Below are 24,871 nucleotides of genomic sequence, written 5' to 3'. Positions count from 1 at the left end.
CTCCCTCCCCTGCATGGTGAGATATGGTGGGGAGCAGGGATTGTGACATAAGCAAATGCCCCAGCTGCTAGATGTGGAGGCCAGCCCATGAGCTTCCTGTAGGGACACCACCTGTGAAGGTCCCATCAACAGCCAGCTTCTCGCAACCCCCAAATTGACTACCTCACGAGAGGACCAGGGACCTTGCACCGTAGAACGGACAGCAGGATTCTGGTAGAGGAGGTGTCAGGGCCCCTGGGGACCTGGTGGCCAGCATGGCGGAAATCATAGACACCGCTATGTGTGTTTGCTCCCCGTGTTGCACGTGGCAGAGGTGTTGTCCCCGGCTGTGCTCCTGCCTGTGCTGCAAGTTCATCTTCACCTCGGAGCGGAACTGCACCTGCTTCCCCTGCCCCTACAAGGACGAGCGGAACTGCCAGTTCTGCCACTGCACCTGCGCAGAGAACCCCAACTGTCACTGGTGCTGCTGCTCCTGGGCCAATGACCCCAACTGTAAGTGCTGCTGCACGGCCACCGGCAACATCAAGTGCTACTATTATGAGAGCCGCTGCTGCCGTAATGCCACCGTCACTTTCCACAAAGGTCGCCTCAAGAGCATCCGAACCTCGTAAGTGTTGGCACCGATGTGGGTTCCCACTGGCTCAGGAAAACTGGGGACCTCACACCAGTGGAGGGGTGCCCAGGACAGACCAGTGTCTCCCTGAGTCCATTTCTCTGTCTGGAAAGAGAGGAGCAAGAATTCTGTAGTCAACCAGTGTATCCTACACAGCCACTAACCAAGTGACACTGAGTTCCAAACCCAATCTCTGTTAACCATGCAAATGGGTGCTGGCCCTCTGAGCCCCACTCCCTCTACTGTACAGAATCCTCATAGTGTGTGAGCAACCGCCAGCCACTGCCTGTGTGACCCCCCTAACCCTCCCCTATGCCTCTGAACCCTGAGGAAAGGGAACCTCAGAGAGGTGGAGTTGCCTGGGATCACACAGTTAGTAGGATGCAGAGTCAGGACTTGAACCCAGAGCCTACTCTCTGCACTTTAAAGTGCTATACAGCAAAATGGAGACAGTGATACCTGTCATGTCGTGGTGGTAGGAGGACTAATGTACGTGCTTTGTAGTCTCTTATGAGACAGTCAAATATGAATTGCTATTCCCCTTCCTTGTATGCACTTTTGATATTTGCAACATTTATTGGAAAAGTAAGAACTTCTATGGGCCACTTTTGACCCCAGGAACCTAGATAAGAATCTTAGATGCTTCCATATGACTTTCTTCAAGGAGGCAAGTTCATAGTTCAGCACTGTAAGGTGACACGATTAGGAGGGACAGAACACTGGGAGGCAGATTCTAAGGCTTTCAAGGCTGGAAAAGCAATATTCTGTATGCAAAGCTTTTGTGAGTCTGGGGGAAGAATATGATTCATTATGCATTTCAGCACTTAGTAGATGCTCAATAAATGTTACTCTTCACCAGGGCCTTCTCATGATATTTGCATGAATAGAGAATCTAGGGATTCTGCATGCAAGTCCAGGAATTCTAAGGTGTGGACAGTAACATGCATGCTCCTGTCTTCTCTCAACTGCCCAGCCTTGGAGAGTCCCTGAGCCCATTTCAACTGGAGAGGGATGAAATTGGTGCTTTGGGAAGATGCCTTAGGCATCAGTAGCTCCCAAATTTTGCTGTAAATTGATTGAAATCACCTGGGGATCTTTAAAAACTGTATGCCTAGTCCCCACCCTAAATATTCTGATTGTATTGATCTAGGATGTGACTGGGGCATCCAAAGCACCATAGCCTGCTTGGCAAATGCCCTTCAGGTAATTTCAAGGTGCACAGTGGCCTGGAGGGGGCGAGGGGGACGCTGGGAGACTTGCCAGCCAGGTGAGACAGAGAGAACCAGGTGCAAAGAGAACTGGCCTGGGCTGGGGAGAGGCAGGGGGTCTATGCAGAGAGCAGAGGCAGGAGGGTTCAGCAAGAAGTCAGGATGCTGGGCTCGGGGACTTAAATTTTGACATGGAAGCAAGGTCCCTGAATGCCCATTCCACACCTGAATCTTTGGGAGGGTGGGCAAGAGGCTATCAGGTGCCAGGGGCCTGGGGCGCTTGTGTTCCATCTCCCAAGGCTCCTCTCCCAGCTTCTGACACCCGCTCAGCTGGCCATCCCACCTTATTCTGATTTCCTCTCCCCCTGGCCTTCCTCTCTTTCTCCCTTTCTTTTCCATCTCTGCCGCAGCTCTCTGGGCCACTGACACTTGTCCCTAGCCTGGGCACACTCTTTCCTCTCACAACCCTTCCCTTCTTCCCTCCCTCCCTGTTTCTGATTTCTTACGCAGTTTCCCTGTGCGTCCTACCCTGCTTCTCAGAGTCCTCTGTTTTTATTAAGTGAAGAAGGCCATCTGCTCCCCCACGTATGACTGGCCTGTCCCTAGGGGCCCACACAGGAGGCTGTGAGACAGAGAGGAAAAAGAACTGAGGACAGTGGGCCCCTAGGCTGGGGCCCAGCCTCCCAGTGCTCAGGGATGAAGGTCCAGGTGCCCGAGCCTGCGGAAGTGAGTGGCTCTCAGTCTCTCCAGGCTGCTTGGCAAGTGCTCTGATTGCCTGGGCTCCCAGACACAGGCCCCTGACCCAGGGAAGACAGAGACGCAGAGAAGGTAAGAGCAAAGGAAGCCCAGCCCTAGGGTCCATACCAAACATTCTGTGAACAGAGAAAAGACAGGGACAGCCAGAAAATGTGTCGCTGTCCCCACCTCCGTTCCCATAGCCAAATCACTTATTTTCATAAACTGCTTTTGCTCTAACTGTAACTTCTTAGGCCTGTGCACTTGAATTTACAAGGACGTTATCCCTCCATTTGTAGTTCTTATAGTTAAATATATGAACTTGAGATGTTAGAGAAAGAACCTTTACATGCACCAGGGTAGATGCGCATGCTTTCCTGGACCTGACCTCTAGTTCCTTCTCTACTGTGTACATTAGGGGATGGTAGCAGAGGGGAGCCACTGTAGAGGCTTACTATCCGCCTGCACTTAAGCACCTCATATAGATTCCCTCTTTTAGACTTCCTGACAACGGCATGAAGGAAGTAGCATTGTGAGCTTTAATTATAGAGAAGGAAACAGAGATATTCAGAAACCCTTGTCAAATGTGCAGCTCTGAAGTGGCGCCCTCTATCACATCTGAAGTGCCCCAGGAGCCCAGGCCCTGATCCTCCGGAATCAGACCATTGGGGTTCTAGGCCTGGCCCAGGTATTGACCTCCTGGTGTCATGAGAAGGACACTTAGTCACCCTCCCCTGTGTCCCATCCTACATACAATAATAGTGACAATGTCAGTGCCCCCCAGACAGAGCATAAGTGTACACCTGTTACTGGCAAGATCGGATTTACTGACTCATTGCAACAGGTGAGAACACATCTCCTGGGCCAGTGTACGTTATCTTGATAAGAAAGCATCAGTAAGTTATAATGGGATTTGGACTCTTCTTAGGATATGGAGGTAATTTTTCTATTGGTTATCTTAATAAATCTTATCTAGAAGGTGGGAAGAACAGAGTGAGCCTAGATCTGTAATTGAGAGGAAAAAAAAAAACAGCACTCATTCCCATTAACTCTGATAAGAAGATGCTGGGTCATTTTTGTGGTTTGGACACTGTTCTTGTCTGAGTTCCAGCCTAAGTGGTCTTGCTTCTGCCCAAATCTCTCACAGTCACACATGGGCCCTGTCTGATGCTGGTGTTCTGGGATAGTACCAATGTCCAAGGCCTACCTGTCAGTGCCAGGTCAGTGTCCTACATTTTCCTTGCTCAAAAAAAAAAAAAAAAAAAACAGCAAGTAATTGGAGTGCTACAGTCCTACAGGGACTGCTCTAGGTCCTTATAGGTGTTAAAATCAAATTTAATCCTCTCAAAAAACTCAGTGGCCTGGGTACCAACTTCATGAAGAAACAGGCAGAGAGAGGTTACCTTTCTTGCCTGAGATCACCCAGACAAAAGGGGTGGAGGCAGGCTTGGAAACCAGGCTTCCTACAGGAGCCCATGTCCTCCCCACCCCTCTCAGCTGCTGCCCAGCGACAGAACGGGCAGAGGCTGAGAAATGGCGCCAGCTCTTGAGCCTGCCTCCTGAAGCCCTGTGTGTCTCCTTTCAGGTCCAAGACTGCCCTGCGGGTGGGGAGCAGCGACCCACAGTTGGATGAGGTGAGGTCATTACCAGCTAGCAGTCACCTGGTGGTTCACCTCACCTGCCCCATGTGCAACCGGCTGCGCCTGCACTCGTTCATGCTGCCTTGCAACCACAGCCTGTGCGAGAAGTGCCTGCGGCACCTGCAGAAACACGCCGAGGTCACCGAGAACTTCTTCATCCTCATCTGCCCGGTGTGCAACCGCTCGCACTGCATGCCCTACAGCCACAAGATGCAGCTGCCTGAGAACTACCTGCGCGGGCGCCTCACCAAGCGCTACATGCAGGAGCACGGCTACCTCAGGTGGCGCTTCGACCGCTCCTCGGGGCCCATCAACTGCCAGGTGTGCCGCAGCCGCCGCATCGCCTACAAGCGCTGCACCACCTGCCGCCTCAACCTATGCAACGACTGTCTCAAGGCCTTCCACGCGGACGTGGCCATGCAGGACCACGTCTTCGTGGACACCAGCCCTGAGGACCAGGACGAGAAGATCTGCATCCACCACCCGTCCAGCCGCATCAACGAGTACTGCCGAAACGACAATGAGCTGCTCTGCACCTTCTGCAAGATCGCTTTCCACAATGGCCACGACACCATCAACCTCATAGACGCCTGCTCCGAGAGGGCCGCCGCCCTCTTCAGTGCCATCGCCAAGTTCAAAGCAGGTCTTGCTTCACTTCTCACCCCCTCCTAATTCAGGGCCTGATGGGAAGGTGACTTGGGGCCATCGGTTAGCGAAAGCCTGGTCTCCACCTGGTGGAGGGATCCAGACCTGGCAAACCCAAGCTCCCTGCAAGTCCGGGTGCCTACACCTGACAGCTTCTACCAGCCACAGTCTCACTGCGGCTCGGTTTCCTCATCTATAAAATGGGATGAGCCTAGTAATCCCCTCACTGGGTTGCTGTGAGGATTAAATATGCTTTTTTATAAGCATACCCCCCCCCCAAAAAAAAAAACTACCTGGCATAGTGCATAACAATTCTATAATCTTGGTTATGATCTTTATGTCCTTTTGGCCTCATTTTCCCAAGAAAACATGAGGAGTATGATCATATAGTGTCCTGAAGCTCTGTAACCCTTTTCAAGGTGTTTTGTCAGTGAACTTAGATTTCTATCCCCCCTCCCCTTAGTCTGCAAAAGGGAAATAAATAAGCTAATGCTGAGAATCAGTTCAATTTAAAAATTCTCCTCCCCCCATGAACTTTTCCCCAGAGTTGCAGACAGCAAAGTAAATGAACTGATAACTAAGACATAATAATGGGGAAACTCAAAAATAGCCAAGAACATTCTGGTCAATGCCTTGTCTTTCCTTAGTATGCCTGTTCATAGTTGTTTATATTGGCTAATAGAATTTAGTTGTGGTCTCTATAAGGAAAACTGACCTTGGCTTCTATCATGGAAACAAATACAATAATAGTTCATAAAGTTCTGTAAAGTGCCCCATAATTTCTGGCTATATCTCCATCTGGTTAGGTATGAGGAATGTGGGCATCCTCTTTTCCTCCAGGAACAGAAGGCAGATGTGCGTAAGCCTTGGGAACATGTCATGTCCCATCTCAATCATCCAACAATACAGGGCATCAAAATCCTCTCCATTGATAAGACAACTGTGCTTCAAGGAAATAATCGACATGAGGCAGCTAATAAGAGGCAGACCCCATAGATCTGACTCCATTATCCACATTAATGCCACAGCACTCATTTGACAACCTACTCTGTGTTGAACAGTGGCCATGATCTAAAATCTAACCTAACTTCTGTGGTCTGTTTCCTTAAGGAGTGACCTACCAGCAGTGACCAGGGGCACCAGATCAGGCCAGCCCCTTCCCTTTGCCATGTACTTTGCTGTCCACTGCAACAACATGCCCAAACACAAGGGAGGGGGTGGCTTTGCCCTGAGCACACAGAAAGGTCCCACTAGGTATTAAGGGGAGTTGGAGACAGATTTTGCTCCTGTTCTTGTCACCCAGGATCTCTCAGCAGACTGGATAGTTCAGGAGTGACATGATTTTCTCAATTGACACACGTTGGGAACATAACTGACACCCTCTTCAGCTTGGGAACCTCCAACAGGAGAGTCTTATGTTAAAGAAAGCCTGCAGGAGGCCCATTGCTCAGAAATGGTTAGCTCCTAAAAGGTTTTCTTGAGGTGGGACTCATTGCCTGCCCAAACCAGGATTTGACCAGATTCTTTGGGGTCTCAATATGGGGAAGGAACTTCTGCCTAGAGTCTCTGTGGCTCCCATGCAGCTGTAGATAACCTGGGTCCTTAACACAGGACAGTCAACACTAGGATAGTTTTCTTGGAGTCCAGAACACCTAAAAGTCAGACAGCCAAGTTCAATTCAAGGTTGAGGGACAATACCAGCACAAATTCAAGGAGCCCAGCAACTGAGAAGGTGGCAGGGATGATAGGTAAATTAGATATCAGATATGGGTAAATAATTTAATCTGTTCATCAATGCTGAAGGAACAAAAGCAACATTTTGGAATCAGTTGGAACTTGTTCTTGACCATTGGGCTCACATATAGGGAGTACCATAAATCTGCATTTTTTAACACATCTCCAGGTTATTCAAAAGCAGGTGCTTGAGCACATTTGTTAAAAAAAAAAAAAAAAAAAAAAAAAAAATTCTGGGCCCTACAGAGAAGATCCAGTTCAGGAGTTTCATTAACAACTTGTGCCCTTGTCCGTCCCAATAGGCTGAGCAACAGGGATAATTTTAAAGCTCCCCATTGTGCTGTAATATGCATTTGAGACTGAGAACCACTGCACTGAGGGAGCTCAAAAATTTAGTTCCTTGCCACTCAAAGTGTGGGGACCAGCAACACGGGCATCACCCAGGCTTGTTAGTAATGCAAGATCCCAGCTCGAACCCAGGCCTATTGCATCAAAATCTGTATTTAAAGCAAGAGCCCCAGGAGATTCCCTGGAATAGATTCCAAATCTAGCTGGAAACTGCCTCACCAGGATTTCTGGGCCCCAACTTAGGCCAATTGATTCAGAATAACAACAAGTGAGGTGAGAGTACATAGTGTTTTTAAAGCCCCCAGGGTGATTCTGGTGCTCAAGAGAAAGCTGACAGCAGATGCAATTAAGAACATAGCCAGGTGTGGTGGTACACACCTGTAATCCCAGTAGCTCAGGAGGTTGAGGCAGGAGGATTGGGAGTTCAAAGCCAGCCTCAGCAATTTAGCAAAGCCCTAAGAAACTTAGCAAGACCCTGTCTCTAAATAAAATGTTTTTAAAAAAATGGCTGGGTATGTGGCTCAGATGGTAATCAATCCCTGATTACCATCCCACCACACACACAAAAAAAAAAAAAAACCATAGTCTTTGGGACCAAAAAAGTAGAATTCAGGAGAGGATCCAGTTTCTCCTATTTACTTGCTACATGACTCTGGGCAGTCACTTAACCCCTCTGAACCTTAGTTTCCTCATCTATAAATGGGAATAATATCTTACTGTAAAGGAAGATCCATGTAATATATGATAATATATGGATCTGGTCCATAATATGTATAATATATGATAATACATGGATCTGGTCCATAATAAATGTTTAATAAATAGTAGCTAGTTTTAAGTGTGTTGCCTGAAAAAGACCTTGATTTGCCTTTTCTCTAATTCCAGCTCTTGATAAGCCATCATATTTGTGAGGTTTGGGTCTATATGGGGTCTATTGATAGATGAATTTGTTCTATACGGGGTCTATATGAAGGATGAATTTGTTCTCCTTCAAGTGTGACAACAAACCCTGTCTTTCTGTTCTTCTCTCCTGGTGCTGCCTCTTCTTGCTCATTTAAGACATTTTTATACTCCCTCCAGACTTTGCTCTAATCAACTTAACTAATTCCCAATAAAGCCAGGAATTTCCTACCCACGTATCATTAGCAAAGGATTACTATTCACTAGTGAAAGAAAATAATGCATAACATAGAATTTCAGCTACCACAAGTCACAGTAGACTTGCATTTGGGGAGTTCAGGGAGCACTTTGAAGCCCCTGATGAAATTAGACCCCAGGATTTTCCCTTCAGCCTAATCTGCATGGCCTCATGTAAGGGAGAAGGTGGGCAGAGATGGGGGCTTTGGGGAATAGGCCAGAAAGTAACATTCCTGACATTCGCCCCAGAGATATTACAAAGATATTACAAGCACCTTTGACCACCTCTCCCTTACTGCTCATGGTGGCAGAGTGGTCCCTGTTCTCGTGCTCCAGTGGAACCCTATGTTTTCTATTACTCCAATGCACACCATTGTTACAATGGCCACTATTCACAGAAGCCCAGCTTCCTGTGGACCAAGGATTATGTTAAGAGCCAAGCAAAATTAATCCAGTAATCCTCACTATTAAATAAAATTTGATGAGGATTATATACCCATTCCCTGTAGCAGTGGCCTTCTATATAGAGAATCTTACCTATCATAGAGACCCCTATGCCTACAACCTTCTAAAGTCAACAAATATTTTCATCTCAAAGGTTGGAGATGGGCCTCATGCTCACTCTCCCACGCATCCTCCCATCACAGTACCGTCAGGTGTATGAAGAGAGGTGCCCTCTCCTATTCACACCTGTATCCCTCGTGCCTGGAAAGACAGCACATAGCAGGGCTCCTAATGTCTGTTGACTGAATAACTACGTGAACTTAAGATCCAAATGCCACATAAGAAGGTCCAGGGTGAATTTGTTCTCCTTCAAGTGTGACAATAGACCCTGTCTTGAAAACGAATGGGGAAAAGGCAAGAAAGGGAACATAGCTGAATCTCGAGAGAGAAAAAGGGTGTGTAAGAGAGCTAGCTGTCTCCATGGAGGAAAACTGTGACTAATTTCCTGCTGTTGTTTGGTTTGGATTCCTGGTGAATGAGACTAGGCAGCATTTACAAATAGTCATCAGATAACAAATCCCACCAGTATGTATAATTATAATGCACCTAAATAGATGAAAAAATAATAATACCAAGCAGTCATCAGAACTTTAATCTCCTGCCACTGCAAAAGCTTAGATTTCCTGCAGGGAAGGAGAAGGCCCAGTAACTTTGTGCCTTCACCTCATCTCCAGTCCAACCTGCAACCAAGTGGAATCTGGTGGAGACTAATATGGGGGGTGGCCTTGAGCTTGTAGCCTCAGCTCCAAGGTCACAGGGATCACCCTGACTAGAGAAGGTGCCTGGAGAGGGTGGTTGTGCTTGAGGGAAGAACTAGAGGAGGAGGCCAGGAGGAGGGAGCTTTCCTTCTTGAATTTTCAAAAAGGGAAGCTCCTGTTTCAGCCCAGCCACAAGTGACTCCCTTCTCGCTCCCAGTCCTTGAAGCCCAGGGTGTTTGCTGCAGCCTGCTGTGGCTGTGCCATCTGGGGAGAGGAGCTTTTTTATTTTATTTTATTTTTTTGTAGTTGTAGATGGACAGAATGCCTTTATTTTATTTATTTTTATGTGGTGCTGAGGATGGAGCCCAGGGCCTCATACGCACTAGGCAAGCGCTCTGCTGCTGAGCTCCAGCCCCAGCCCATGGGGAGAGGGACATTTTAACAGAAACTAACTTGGTTGTTTTGCAGTCCGATACGAAATTGATAATGACCTCATGGAGTTCAACATTTTAAAAAACAGCTTTAAATCTGACAAGGAGGCAAAGCGGAAAGAGATCAGAAATGGGTTTCTCAAGCTGCGCAGCATTCTTCACGAAAAGGAGAAGAACATCATGGAGCAGATAGAGAATCTAGAAGTGTCCAGGCAGAAGGAGATTGAGAAATATGTGTACGTCACGACCATGAAAGTGAACGAAATGGATGGCCTCATAGCCTACTCCAAGGAGGCCCTCAAGGAGACGGGCCAGGTGGCCTTCCTGCAGTCAGCCAAGATCCTGGTGGACCAGATCGAGGATGGCATCCAGAGCACCTTCAGGCCTGACCCCCATCTACGGCTGCACTCCTTGCACTGCATGCCCTTGGACTTCGCTGAGCTCTCCAGCGCCATGAACCAGCTCTTCCCCACAGGACCCAAGAAGGTATGCTCCTCGGGCGATTCTCTGCCCTCCCCCTACCCCATGCACTCTGAAATGATGATTGCCAGGAAGGTCACATTTAGTACCCACAGCTTTGGCAACCAGCAGATATACCAGCGAAGCTCCTCCTTACTGTCCTTCAACACTGCTTCAGAGAAGGCCAAGGGGGGTCCTGAGGTCTGTGGGAGAGCCCAGTCTGCTGCTCCCGCCAAAACCACAGATGGCCTCTACACTTACTGGAGTGCCACGGCCGACAACCAGCCCCCTCAGAACAGCAGCAGCTTCCACAACTGGTACTCGTTCAATGACGCCTCCGTGAAGACCCCAGGCCCCATCATTATCTACCAGACCCTGGTGTATCCAAGAGCTGCCAAGGTAAGAAATGGGGAGGGATAGGGCACAGGATGGAGGTGGGTAGTTGGGAAAGGGTGTCCATACCAATCTGACCTCTAGGATCTGGTCAACCCTCTCTGCTTCTCTGGGCTGTGTGGTCAGCCCATTCAAAAATGGGAAGTTCCTGAAATCTTCCAAGGTTGGCTTAAAACCAAACCGTGTATTTAGCTCATAGTCACAAATGCATTGGAAAGCCCCACTCCCCCTGTAAAGATGGCCCCTGTATTGAAAGAGATCCCAAGTTGGGAACCAAAGGAGTTTGAAGAGACTGCTTGAAGAGTGAAACATTTCCCAAAGGAAAGGTGAAGAAACCAGTCAGAAACCCAGGTTCCATTACCTGTCTCCCCTGGATTCTTCCAAATTGCTACCTTCCCCAAAGAAAATAGCCAGACTCATCATGATTTGGAACAACTGGAGCATCACCCCTAACAGAATTAAAACTCATATCTCCTGAGATACTTTTTGTTTATTGAGGGGAAAGGTGGAGAGTGGGGTCTTTCATGGTTCTCCACAACTGCCATGACCTGACCTCTGGAGACATGACTCCCCTTTGACCTTCCTGACCTGACATGGACAAATATTCAATCCAGCTGATCCTAAAGTGAATTGCTTATGAAATACTTTATTAAAATTCAAAGAGGCAAAAAAGAAAACATGTAGCCTGATTTCCCATTAGAGTACGTCTTGCCTCCTTTTCAGGGTCCCTGCAGGGCTACCTCCCACGCCAGCCTATGGCCTGCTTCCATGTGGCAGAGCCCATCTTTTGTCCCCATAATCTAGGAATACCCCTAAGTACGATTAGTATCCTCAAAGTCTAAACAAGTGTTTCTCAAACATTAATTTGCTCCCGGAGATCTTGCTAAAATGCAGATTCTCTTTCAGTGGGGCCTGAAACTGTGCTCCTCAAAAACTTGTAAGTGTTGGCAATGCTGCTATCTACAGACTGCACTTAGGAAGGTCTAAAAACAAGAAAACAAAGGTCAGAAACACGGCAAACTTACCTCCCATTCTCCTGAAGTGTCATCCTCTGTGATTGGTGTCTATTATAACTGACACTTAGAATGACCATTCTGTGTGAGGTAGAACATGTCCTCCCAGATGCTATAAGAAAGCATCCCTGATTTTCCTATAAGAGGTGCACATAACTTAGCAACTGAACTGCATATCCAAATGGTACTAAATCAGCAAGGCCTACACTGTGATCCTACACATGATCCTGCTAACTCCCAATTTCTTTGGGAGTTAGTAGGATCATGCTCTAAAGCAAAGGGGCTGGGGGGGACTGCTCTCTATGTGGGCTTGGGATAGTCACCCCATGCCACCTATCAGTCCTCCCAGAATGAACATAGGAGAGGGCCTACCCAGAACAAGCAGTCAAGTCACTGGCAATCAAGAGAGGACACTACTGCCAGACAGTGATATTTGATGTAAAAATTTCACTGATCCCTGTTAGAATTGTGGGATGGAGCTCACGTGTGAATCATGGTGCTCCACCCTGTAAAAGATAAACTCTGTGTTGACGACTCTCTCAAATGTTTAAGATTCTGGCATAGAAAATACTCTTGTAAATTGTTAATATGTTTTGTAAAAACCCTAGAGATTTTTAAACTCAACTTTATTTCCTGAAATTCCTTTCTAAGAAATGATTAAAAATTCAGATGAAGATTCATGTCCAAATGTGTTCATTGCAGTATTTATTATTAGAGTATAAAATTAGAAACAACCTAAATGTTCAACTGTAGAAGGAGTCAATTATTTATGGGGCAGTTTTTAAAGACGGTGCTTTGCTGAATATTTAATGATAAAGAAAATATATAAAATACAATAAGTGAGAGAAAGAAGGAATCAATACAACATAATCTAAATTAAAAGTATTTGCATATTTGTGTGTATTCCAATACTAGAAAAATATAACAGTGAACTAACTGGATTGCAGGATTATGAGCATTGCTTATTTTTTCCCTTCTACTTTTTCTGTATTTTCCAGTTACAATAAGTATGTTTGTTTTGATAGTCAGAAAAAATTATGTTAATTTTTATTGTTTTATAACTTCATTTGTAAAATTTGTATACCTGTAAAATGGTAAATTTTCTCTCATAACATTAAAATTTTAAGCATTATATATCTGCTTTGAAAATACATTTATTATAAGATACTATAATCCCAGATACTATCTGCTAATTGAGAATTGTTAATATATATCTCTTCCCAGGAGTTGATATTTTGTGTTTTGAATGTGATCATGGATTCACCATTATTGGATAAGTCATTTCTCCACTCTGGATAGTTCCTTGGGTATAATATAGGGATTGGGATAGTTAAGCTCTTTATCTTAAAGGATTCTGTGGTTCCACTGAAATTTGCTAAATGTATCCATTCTGGGTCTATAAAGTGGGATAATACAGTCCATCTTCCTGGAATCGTGAGGATTACCTGAATCAAGGATGGTAATGCCTGACACGGAATTTGATGCATAGCAGGTGTTCAGTAAATAGTAGCTGCTTTTGTTAGTGGTGTCTAAAGGATAATTGTCAACTCCATGTTGACTGACAGTAAAACCCCAGAGTAGCATTTTTCTGTTTCTGAAGGCCATCACAAGCACCAAGCCAGGCTCATCCAAGACCGTGGCACAGGGTCTAATCCAAAGCCCTCAGCAGCTACAGGGGCTGGGGTTAGCTGCCCCACAGATTGTTAATAGTATAAATCTTTATGGGAAAGAAGGCTGAATGGTGTGGACCAGAACAGCTAGCACCACACGGACATGTTCATTTCTCCCATAGGTTTATTGGACATGCCCAACAGAAGACGTGGACTCTTTTGAGATGGAATTCTATGAACTTGTCACTACCCCTCCTAACAATGTGCGAACAGAACTCTGTGGACAAATTCAGGACATAATGCAGCAGAATATAGAACTACACAACCTAACGCCCAACACGGAATATCTGTTCAAAGTGAGAGCCATCAATGACAATGGTCCTGGACAGTGGAGTGACATCTGTAAGGTACTGTGCACACTGTTTCTCAGATAGATTGTCTTGATGGCTTCTGGATATGGCTCTGTTAGAATGGTTATGAGATCACAGAACCCAGAAGAACTCTCCCTCTAAGCTCAAGAAATCTGTAACTCACAGCAGCAAATAGGACTACTGGCCTCACCCAGACTTTGCAAATGGGGCTGAGAATTCTAAGTTCTGCTTTATTCATAAACCATTTGTTCCAGGTCTGGCATCAGAAGGCAGAAATTCAAAGGAAAATAAGGCATAACTCCAGCCTCCAAGGTGCTCAGGATATATCTAGTAAATGAATGATTGTTGTATGAGAAAAATAAGAAATAATTGAAGTATAAGAAAAATTAAAATGGAGGGCTGTCCCTAAGCAAAGATAGAATGCTAAATTGAACAAATATAAATATAGGTCACCCAATTAAATTTGAATTTCTCACAAAACAACAGATACATTTTTTAGTATAAGTTTGTCCCATATAAATTTTAAGACCATTCATACTAAAAATAATCATTTTTTGCTTATCTGAAAGCTAAGAGTAGCCATTAAGCCCGTCAAGTAGGCCCCGCCCTCAAAAAAAAGTACCAGATTGCTACTATCTGCTTTATGATGCAAGGCTGATTCTTCTTTATATCCCCAGGGGACACACACTTATAATTTTATTGATATTAAAAGGAGAAAGACAAGGCAAAAAATATCAAGACTGCCCAGAGCTATCTTGCTGGAGAGCCATGATGGTATTCTTTGGAATCGGACTAGCTTGTGTCTTAATCAGAAATTCTTTAGAAGGAAAAAGGGCAAGTCCATTCATTTCAGCTTTTACAAACAGGAAACTGATGCTGTAGAAAAGGAAGTCTCATGAGACCCCTGCCAGTACATACCTCTGATCTGATTCCCAAGGGGACTGAAAAGTCATCAATCCCCTTCCTGAATTCTCTTTCCCTCTGTGTCTCCCTGCCTCCTACTTATCTCTGCTTCTCTCTGAATCTGTACCATTTTTGCCTAGCCCTTAATTTCTGCTTCCCTAAATTTTGCTTGAATGTGGTTTGGGACAGTCTTGGTCCAGGGCCACAGAGCATCTCATGGGCCTCACTCTGTCTCCTTGGTCAGATGTTTGAGGAAATACATCTGATTGGTTGCTGCCTCTAGGCATGGGGGAAACAGGAAATATGGCGAGGCAGGCTTTGCTCTTGGGTAGCAACTGGCATCATGCATGGCTTCCAGAACCCAGCACCCACATACACATCCACCCCAACTCCAAGCTCAGACATTGCACCGGAAGGAGGCAGATGAGAGAGCCCACCTGGTCCTTCTGCCCCTGCAGCCCAGCTGTAGCCCTGCCTGATAGTTGCCCCCCCCTTATCCTTGGTACCCCCCTCTTCAGAGCATGGAGTGCCCCATACTGACGCCACATTTTGCACTGTGTCCTCTTCACTATGGATTTTTCCTTTAATATCTCTGCCTTCTCAGAGTTTTTAAGAATCCCTCCAAAATATCTTGCCCATAAAGAGCATTTGGTGCTGTCATGACATTTTTAAAAATGCATCTTCTGTCGTTTCTAGGTGCTAGGAATAGAGGGGCAGAGGGACAGGTGCATGTCCTCCATAGGCCATCTCACCCTTCTGGGTCTTTCTTAGGCAGTTACTTTGTGGCTCCTCTGAAACTACGAACTCCTTGAGAACAAAATTCACAGCTAATCCATCTTTCTATTTCCCACGATGCTTACCACAGCAGTTTGCATCTAGCAGTTCTTAATGGTTATTGAGTGAATACATGAGTGAAAATGTGGCCAAACAAATGAATATATGAATGAATGTCTACATTAAAAAGTGAAGAAATAAATTGATAAATAAAATTAATAATTACAAAGTACCATAAGATGCCCGAAAGCTAAATGTTTTATATAATCAGTCGAGAAATAACATTTCCCTGAAATTGTGTTTATGCGATTTAATTTACCCTCCCCCATAAGAGAAGGAAATGCATTTCAGTCCCTTTACTTTTTAACACAATATCTAAATGAGTGGAGTCCTAATTAATGAGGTTTTCTGGAAGCTTCATTTTTATCTGACTCAAGGAGCTGCAATATAGATTTTCCCTTTGGCAGTCATCTTCCTCCCTTCTTGGTGAGATTAGCATTCTGGGGGAAACACTGGTTTCCTTAACATTTGTCATGATTTGCATAAGTAAAGGCTTCAGAAGCAAATGAAAATAAGATGGTGTGTTTGAATGACATTTACAAAGCTTCATAAAAGTAATGACTTTAGCTCTTTCCTATAAAATCGAAAATTTTTCCTTTGGCATCAGGACGATGCAGGTATTCCTGAAAGGTTTCATTTAAATGCTGCAAAGAGGAAGCAGACTCATTTCTGATCCAAAATGCAATATTTCCATCCATATGCACTTTTGTAAAAGAAGCGAAATAACACCTTTTATATTTGATTTGCATAGTCTAAGACTTTTTGATTTTTTTTAAGAGGTTTTCTTTGGAGTATAGAGCATGCAATGGGAAGATTAACCTTAAGACTTTCTTTAAAGGTCCAAATTAAAGGTCAACTCTGCATCAGACTCTGTAGACTCATTATCCCCAATCATCCAAACCGCTTAGCATGGAGGGATTTACTGCTCCATTCTACAGATGAGGAAAGTGAGGCTCAGGAAAGGAAAACATCCAGCCTCCTGTAAGATCAAGGATGGACTGACTTGGAACCTGAGTTGTATCCAAAGCCAGAGCCTTTGCCCACCTATACCATAAACAGATGTAACAAGGTCTGGGGCAGGGTGGGCTCACCCCTGGGGACATACTCCAAAAGAATGTTGTCAAAGTCAACATCAGGTAAAGCCAAATTTTATTTATATGAGAGCTAGAAGATGCATGGGAAAGAGCATTAGGTTGGGGCTTGTGTATCTGGGTGCAAGTCCCAAGTACAGTAGGTCACACATTCCATGGAGATGGGCACCATGCTGGTCTCACTCAACCCTCTTTGCCCATGTCCCCAGCTGACAGCTCCTAACATCAAAGAGCCTCACTGTCAACTTGAAGGGTAGAGAAGCACCTTCTCGGAGAAGTCATGCATTCTTTGGCCTCAGTTTCACTCCAGATCTTCCTCCAGTCCTGTGCACACCTGCTGACCACCATTCACACTTTTGTGAACGCACTGTCTCACTTGACTGGCTCCTGCTCATGTCAAGCCTCAGCTAACTTCCATGAAGTCTTCCCATGACAAAATCGAACTGTCCATCAGTGTATTGGTTTTCTATTGCTGCCATATACAAATGATATATGACCTTACAGTTGTGAAGACAGAAGTCCAAAACGGTCTCCCCAGGTAAAATCAAAGCATCAGCAATCCTACATTCCTCCTGGAGAGTCTAAGGAGGAATCCATTTCCTCCCCTTTACCAGTCTCTAGGAGCCACATGCACCCCTTGGCTCATGGTCTCTTTCTGCATCTCCAAAGCCAGCAGCATTGGTCTGAGTCCTTCTCATGCTGCATCCCTATGGCTCTCCTCCACCTCCACCTTCCACCTGAAGAAGCCTTGCAATGACCTGATCCACCTGATGGCCCAGGAGGATCTCCCCACCTGGAGACCTGCTGCCTAGCAATCTTACTTTCCCTTTGCCATCTAATATAGTGTATTCAAAGGTTCTAGGATTAGGACAGGGACATCTGTGAGATTACTCTGCCTACCACAATCTGTAAACTGAGTTCCTAGATAACACCAGATTTGGAGGTAAAACTTCAAGGCCAACAAAAGTCTCAAATTGGTGCTTTCCAGGCCTTTCCCTATAGTTCTTCAGGAAATGCAGCCACCCCTGTTCCCCCACCCAGCATCTCAAAGCCCTTCTCAGTCTGTCAGCCGGGCAGTGTCGGGTGCTCAGGAGGTAGCCCTTGGGACTCTGCGTGCTGCTGCTCCTGCTGGAGCCAGGGCCACAGAGCAGGGGTTCCTGGCCATCGTGCCTCCCCCTCCAGCTCTTCCTCTTTCCCTGCTGCAGACTGTCTCCCTAGGCTGAGCCGCTCACTGTCAAGGGTTGAGTCTGGAGGACAATCTGAGTGACTATCACCATTCCACACTCTAAAAACTAACCCACAGCCACCCACATGGTCACCGTGGGTCTGAAATGATACCTACATCCTTTGCACTCCCTGTCTCCTTAGAATTTATTGTTTTCTAAAGAGCCTCTGACACATGTCAATCAAACTTTACTGGTCCCTCCCTACCTGCCCTGCAGAGACATTTGAACCTGCTGCGCATATAACTTAGGCTCAGTCAAGCTGGACCTGAGTTTTATTTCATCTCATACACAAAGGGTTTAATTAATAATAGACCTCAGTTCATAGTCCATTAACACTGGTCTATACAAGGTGCTTTTCTTATTTACATATTCGTTTTTGTGACATCTGTTGTTTTATGTGTATCTTTTTGTTTTTATGTGTTCTTGCATGAGGCATATTGTGTTTTAATGCGTTACTGATTTCCACAAATAGCAGGTAGAGTGTCACATATCTTGCTTTGTTTCTTTCCCTCTTTTTTCTCTTAATACTGTGTTTTTATGATCCATCCCTGTCCTTATGGCCATCTTGTTCCTTTTTTATTCTAATTTTTTAATTTGTTCTAATTAGTTATACATGACAATAGAATCCATCTTTTAATTTGTTCTAATTAGTTATACATGACAGTAGAATGCATTTTGACACACTGTACAAAAATGGGATACAAATTCTCCTTCCTCTGACTGAACAAGGTATAGTCACCCAGGGAGTATAATCATACATGTATATCGGGTAATAATGTCTGTCTCATTCTACAGTCTTTCCCATCCCCACATCCCTTCCCCTCCCCTCTGCACAATCCAAAGCTCCTTCAATCTTCCTTACCCACCCACCCTCATTATGGATTAGCATCCAAGTCTCAGGGAAAACATTTGAGGGGTTTGGCTTATTTCACTTAGCATGATATTCTCCAGCACCATCCATTTACCTGCAAATGCCATAATTTCATTCTTCCTTAAGGCTGAGTAATATTCTATGGGTATATATACCACAATTTCTTTATCCATTCATCCGTTGAAGGGCATCTAGGTTGGTTCTATAGTTTAGCTATTTGTGAACTGAGCTGCTATAAACATTGATGTGTCCCTTATTTTTCATGTGGTCATCTACTCATCCAGGATGGACACCCAGGTGACCACCAGTAATGCTGCAGTGAGCAGCCTTACCTGGGACACCTTGAGGGTGGTGTGGGACAGAAAAACATCCCTGAGTTATCATATGAATTTCCTAGGGCTCCCATAACAAGAGGCTTCAGACTGTTGCTGAAACACAGAAATTTACTCGAAGTCCAAGAGCACAGTGTCAACAGGGCTGCTTCCTCCTGAGGCCTCCTTGGCTGACAGATGGCTGCCTTCTCACTGGTCCTCATGGTCTTTCCTCCAGCAGGCACATCCCTGGCATGTCTCTGGGTACCCACATTTCCTTCTACAAGCACATCAGTTAGGCAGGAGCAGAGTCCCCTCTAATCACCTCACTTAACACTTCTTTGAAGTCCCTATCTCCAAACAGTCACATTCTGAGGTGCAGGGTGAGGAGGCGGGTAGGACTTCAACCTAAGAATTTGGGGAGGACCATTTAGCCCATGTCAGAATATACAATGGATTAAACTGCCACACCATAGAGTAGTGGGTATTTAATTTGCCCCCATTCATGAATGCTTCCATGAAGAATAGATGAGGCCCCATGACTTAAGCCCCACCCACATTCAGCGAGATCTAGCTTTCTACTCTTTTGCTAACCCAAATGTTATAAAGTGGTATCTCCTTAATGTTTTGAATTTCATCTCATAGGTAAGTTTTCAGGATTCCCTCTTCAGTGAATAGTCTGTGAATATCCCTTGCCAGTTTTTCTACTGTATTTTCCTTTTCCAAGTGATTTGCAGGGTGTCCCTTACATATGCTAGACAATGGCTTTAGACATTGCCAATACACTCTCCCCTTTTGACATTTGTCTATTTCCTTTGGTCATAGCATACTTCATCAAACAGCAGAAATCTTCAACTTTCATATAATCAAAGTCAATTATTTTTTTTCCTTATGGTTTGACCTTTTGAAGTTTTGTTTTAAAAGTATTTCCCTTAGATCCAAAAGGTAATCTTCTATATATTCTTTTATTAAATTTTCTGTTTCACATTTCAAATTTAGTTCTTTAATCCATACAGACTTCAACTTTGAATGCAATGCTAAGTAGAAAGTTCATGTTTTTCCATCTGGTGAGCCAGTTTCCCCAAAACCACCTACCAAGCGATCTTTTCTCTGTGAGTCTAAAACCAAGGTGCCACTTTAACCTTACATTAAGTCCCCTTAAGTCTCTATTATGTCCTGTTCGTCTATGGACTGCTCTTATGTCAATGCCTGTTATGGTTTGGATGTGAGGTGTCCCCCAAAAGCTCACGTGTGAGACAATGCAAGAAGGTTTGGAGGAGAAGGGATAGGGTTACAGCCTTGACCTAGTTAGTTAATTAATCCCTGAAGGGATTGACTGAGTGGTAAGTGGAGGCAGGTGGGGTGTGGCTGGAGGAAGTGGTTCATTGGAGGCGTGGCTATGGGGTATATATTTTGTATCTGGAGAGTGGAGACTCTCTCTGCTTTCTGATTACCCTGCGAGCTGCTTTCCTCTGCCACACTCTTCCGCCATGATGTTCAGCCTCACCTGGAGCCCAGACCAATGGAATTGGCCTTCTATGAACCAAAACCTCTGAAACCATGAGCACCCAAATAAACTTTACCTCCTCTATAGCTGTTCTGGCTGGATCCTTTTAGTCACAGCAGCAAAAAAAGCTGACTAAAAAAAAAAAAATGCCACACTGTTTTATTGTTTTTTAACTTCAGCTTTGTACCTTGTCTTGATGAACTGCTCAGTTAAGTATCTCCATTACCCTTCTTTCTTTTTTATGATCTATTTAGATAATCATAGAGCTCTATTCTTTTACAGAAGTTTTGGAGTAAGTAAATTTAATCCATTAAAAAAAACACTCCAGATAGAATTTGACTAGAAAGACACTGAGTCGATAATTAGGAGAAAATTAATATTGATATTTTTGTAGAATATCTGGACATTTATTCAAACTATCTTATATGGGCTTTGCTAGGTTTTTTTTTTTTCCTGTAGCAGTACTATGTATTCCTGGGTAAACCATATAGTTTAGAAAGCTAACAGCGACATAAAAACTATAGTTCACTATGTTGTATTGTATACTGGAAATTTGCTCAAAGTTTAAGTGCTCTGATCACACACACAAAAGGAATCATTATGTGAGGTGACACATATTCTAATTTGCTTGATTTTTATAATTATATTTCACTATCTATATGCATATCAAAACATCATGCTGCATATCTTAAATATATCCAACAAAAATAAATAAAACAAACTTTGTTCATATTATAAATGTTGTTTTCTATTTCATTATTTTTCTAATGGATTCCTGGTTTGGAATTAAGACTGTTGCTGTCTGTAGACTAATCTTGATTTGAGAAATCTTTAAAAATTTTATATTAACATTCTGAGAATCTAACCTGTTGATTCTTTTTTTTTCCCCAAACATTTGATCATATCATCTATAAATTATGATGTTTTTTATCTCTTGCCTTACAATATTTAAACCTGTATTTCTTTTTCTTTCCTAATAGCTTTGGCGAGTGCCTTGAGTCATACATAAAATGGAAGCAGAGATAGCAGGTCTCTTTGTCATATTCCTCATTTTTAAGTTACTCCAATGAATTATTATTTTTGATTTTGTGGTATGTAAACCTTAATAAGTTAAGGAAATTTTCTTCTAAGTTTCTGAGAACATGTGCATAGTGAAACATTCATTTTTTGTGTGTTACTTGAGACAATTTTTCTCCTTTAGGCCTTTTTTGATAGCGTAAATTACAATGACTGATTTATTTTTTATTTTATTTTTGTTGTTGTGGTTCACTGAGATTAAACCTAGGCCCTTGTACAGACTAAGCATACATTCCACCATTGAGCTATAATCTAACCTTCAATGAAGGATTTTTCTAATGCTAAATTCTACTTGCATTCATGGAATAGACCCTACATGATCATCATGTGTCATTTTTAATATACTACTTCAATACTACTTCAGTTATCTCCCTTTTAATTTAGATTATTACATCTGTAATAATAAGTGAACTGGGTTTATAATTTTTTGCTTGTACTATTTATCTGATTCTAGAATCAGTATTTCAGTGGCTTAATAAAAGAAGCTGTGAAGCTTTTGCTCTTCTCCTATTTTTTAAAGCAGCTCTATCTTACAAGTTTGGTAGGATTCATTTGGAAAGCAATATGAGCCCAATGCATTTGGGACAAGGGACGGGACGTCAAGTATAATCTCAGTGATTCTGTCTTTCTGCTTCTATCTTCTGTTTATCTGGTCCCCTTGTTCACAGACACACCTCAGCTCTCCCTGTCCTATTCTCATGCCACACACAATCTGTCTTTGTCTATCTTGACTATTGTATGAGGCAAAAGTTCAAATCCTCCTTTTCTGTAAAAGTCAGATCCTAGCTGCTCATACCATGTGACCCTTTCCTTATTGCCCTGATGGTTCTGTGTGCATATCTTACCTTAATTTTCTTTTTTCAAAGTTATTTTTATGCATTATTTCCATTTTTACCCAGCCATAGATAATGTGATGTATATAACATGACCTTTACCTCCCATGAAACTTTGTTTTCTCTAAAACCAAAAATAAATTTTATAAAAGTAGAGAGCATAATGCTAGTAGGTATCTAATTTATTTTTGCCCTTTTCCTTTGTATACAAATATAGAAAGGTAAAAGCTTTGTACATGAAGACTCTGTGCTTAGTATAAACGTTCCTCTTCACCATGTACATCCCACCCTACCCCATCTGTCCCACAAGCCCTCATTCCAGGCAGAGCGCTTTACCCAGTGAAACCTTTCCTCCCAGGGTCTTAACCTGAGTCCCTAAATGTGTCTTCAGTGAGTGAGGATCAGGAAGGAATGAGACTGCTGCCAGACTGGAGAGTGGAGAAACCACCACCTTTTAAAGGCAAGGCGTGGAGTCCACATCTAAGCAGAGTCAGGGAGATTTCTAGGAGAGTCCTGCTTAGCACTCACACCCAGTGCAACCTTTTCTAAGATGTTTTCCCTTTTCTAAGAAATATCTCTTTACCATCACCAGTGTTAGGACTATGGAATTGAAAAACAGTCATTTCTCCCATCCCCCAGTCACGGTGCTCTCACTCTGGTAAGAAAATCAAAATATCAACAAGTTCCAGGGGCCGGTAGAAGATGCTGGGCTACTCTAGGGTGAGCCCACCTAGGGTGTAGCCCGATGCCCACCTTCAAGGCACTTATGTGAGCTGCCTTGAAGGAAGCAGGACCTGGTCTGCGGAATCTCTGCCCCAGCACACTGTGAAAGCTGTCTGGTCCTCTGAGCCTGGGTTTCTTAGTCTCTGAACTGGGGCTGACAGCACGTGCTCTTGAGGAGGACCTGAGGGTTTCAGAGCTGTGTGTGCAGTGTCTGGCATGGTAAGGCTGGGCTCATAGGAGCTGCTGTTCCTCCACAGCTGGTGCCAAGGCTGTCTGCTTCTCCCTGCAGGTGGTGACACCCGACGGGCGTGGGAAGACGAGAGCCAAGTGGGGCCTGCTGAAGAACATCCAGTCTGCCCTCCAGAAGCGCTTCTGAGTCCTGCAGAAACCCTCCGAGATGCGCCACAGAAGAGACATATATATATCACACATGGAGATGTATTTTTCTCACCATTTTCTTTGAGGAGGTGGCGGATGAATGTCCCCAGTGCCTCTGAGCTTTCCAACAGAAGTCTTCTAAGAGCTAATAAAAGGACATGCCTGACCTCATGACTGGCTGTTAGTTCATTATGATGAAACTAAGATTTCAAAACAGGCAGCAAGTCATCTGGTCTCCCTCAGCTCGGGGGCAGCCCTGAGCCCCAGTTGGGAGGTGTTGTGTGTGCAGCAAGAGCCAAGCCCCTGGGTAACAAAAAGAACATCATCTATGGTGGTATTATGATTTTGGTTAGGTGTCCCCTCCAAAAGCTCATGTGTGAGACAATGCAAGAAAGTTTAGAGGAGGAACAATGGGGTTCTAAGAGGTTTAATCTAATCTGTGTATAAATCTCCTGACAAGGATTAAGTTGGTGGTAACTGAAGGCTGGCAGGATGTGGCTGAAGGAGGTAAGTCACTGGGGCTGTGGGTTTATACTTTGTCCTTGATGAGAAGAGCTTTTTCTCTGCTTCCTTCACATTCCCAGTTGCTTTCCTCTACCACACTCTTCTGCCATGACGTCCTGCCTCCCCTGCAGTCCACAGCAATGGAGTCAGCCATCTATGGACTGAGAACTCTGAACCCAGAAGCTCCCAGATAAACTTCTCCTCTAATTGTGCTTGGCAGGTCTTTTGGGCAGAGCAGCAGGAAAAGCTGACTAGAATAGGTGGGGACGCCTGGGTGGGCTCTTAGGCTGGCCCAACCAGATATGGGGAAGTCACCGATTGAAGGGGAACTCATCACCTCACCTTGCAATCTATTTCAATATTAAGCAGCCAGCATTGTGAGAATTCTCTTCTTACTTATTAAACTTTAATGTGTCTTTCCATGACTGTCACCCCAGGGTCTGAGGCCTGGCTCTGGACTAAAGAAGGAGAGTTATCCCTCTTTTCCTCACTCCTTCTGTGCCCCACAGCAAAGGAGAAACAGCACAATGGCTGGCTTTATTACAGTATTGCAAGAATGGACACCCCAGAGAGCTTTGTTATGATCCTATTACTGTAAATGATGGTTTGAATCCACCATCAGATTTGGTATTACCATATAATCATTTCTGTAAAAAGCTTCAGAATCATCATTAGCATGGAAAGCAAATTAAATGACATGCCAGCGGGGATTTTACCACTGACAAGCTAAAATGAAATTAAACTTAAAAAAATTTTTAACTGTATGAATATTGCATTATAATGATCACACCTCCTCATGGCACCAACAAGGACCAGGCCATCATTTCATAAGCCACAGAACCCTGATCTTGCTTCTCTTGAAAACAGTAAACTTGCCTTCAGGGACCACAAGAGTTGGATTCTCTGCCAAGACCCTTACCCAGGTCTGAGCCACTCTACCAAAAACAAAGATGGGTCTCCAGCCAGCACAAAGATCCCTGACATGTTTGGACCCAAGCTAGGATTCCAATGGAAACATACACACCCACACCCAGGATCTTCCTCAAGGTACAAACACATATGTGGATATAAGTA

General features: G+C 44.2%; 1 protein-coding gene across 1 annotated transcript; it reads left to right on the top strand.

Moving 5' to 3' along the window:
• Positions 1-254: 254 nt before the first annotated feature.
• On the top strand, positions 255-23,291 carry Trim42 (tripartite motif containing 42). Its single transcript, XM_076867064.2, has 5 exons — positions 255-607; positions 4,142-4,839; positions 9,731-10,551; positions 13,351-13,575; positions 23,205-23,291. The coding sequence occupies exons 1-5, from the start codon at positions 255-257 to the stop codon at positions 23,289-23,291; spliced, it is 2,184 nt and encodes a 727-aa protein (XP_076723179.2).
• The last annotated feature ends 1,580 nt before the right edge of the window (positions 23,292-24,871 follow it).

The sequence above is a fragment of the Callospermophilus lateralis genome, chromosome 10 (assembly GCF_048772815.1).
Source record: "Callospermophilus lateralis isolate mCalLat2 chromosome 10, mCalLat2.hap1, whole genome shotgun sequence".
In the NCBI taxonomy this organism is placed as follows: Eukaryota; Metazoa; Chordata; class Mammalia; order Rodentia; family Sciuridae; genus Callospermophilus; species Callospermophilus lateralis.
This window is presented reverse-complemented; position numbering and strand designations above follow the sequence as displayed.

Coding starts and splice junctions, on each gene's coding strand:
- Trim42 (XM_076867064.2), top strand. CDS start 255: ATGGCGGAAATCATAGACACCGCTATGTGTGTTTGCTCCCCGTGTTGC. Junction 608..4,141: donor CTCAAGAGCATCCGAACCTC/GTAAGTGTTGGC, acceptor GTCTCCTTTCAG/GTCCAAGACTGCCCTGCGGG. Junction 13,576..23,204: donor AGTGGAGTGACATCTGTAAG/GTACTGTGCACA, acceptor TTCTCCCTGCAG/GTGGTGACACCCGACGGGCG.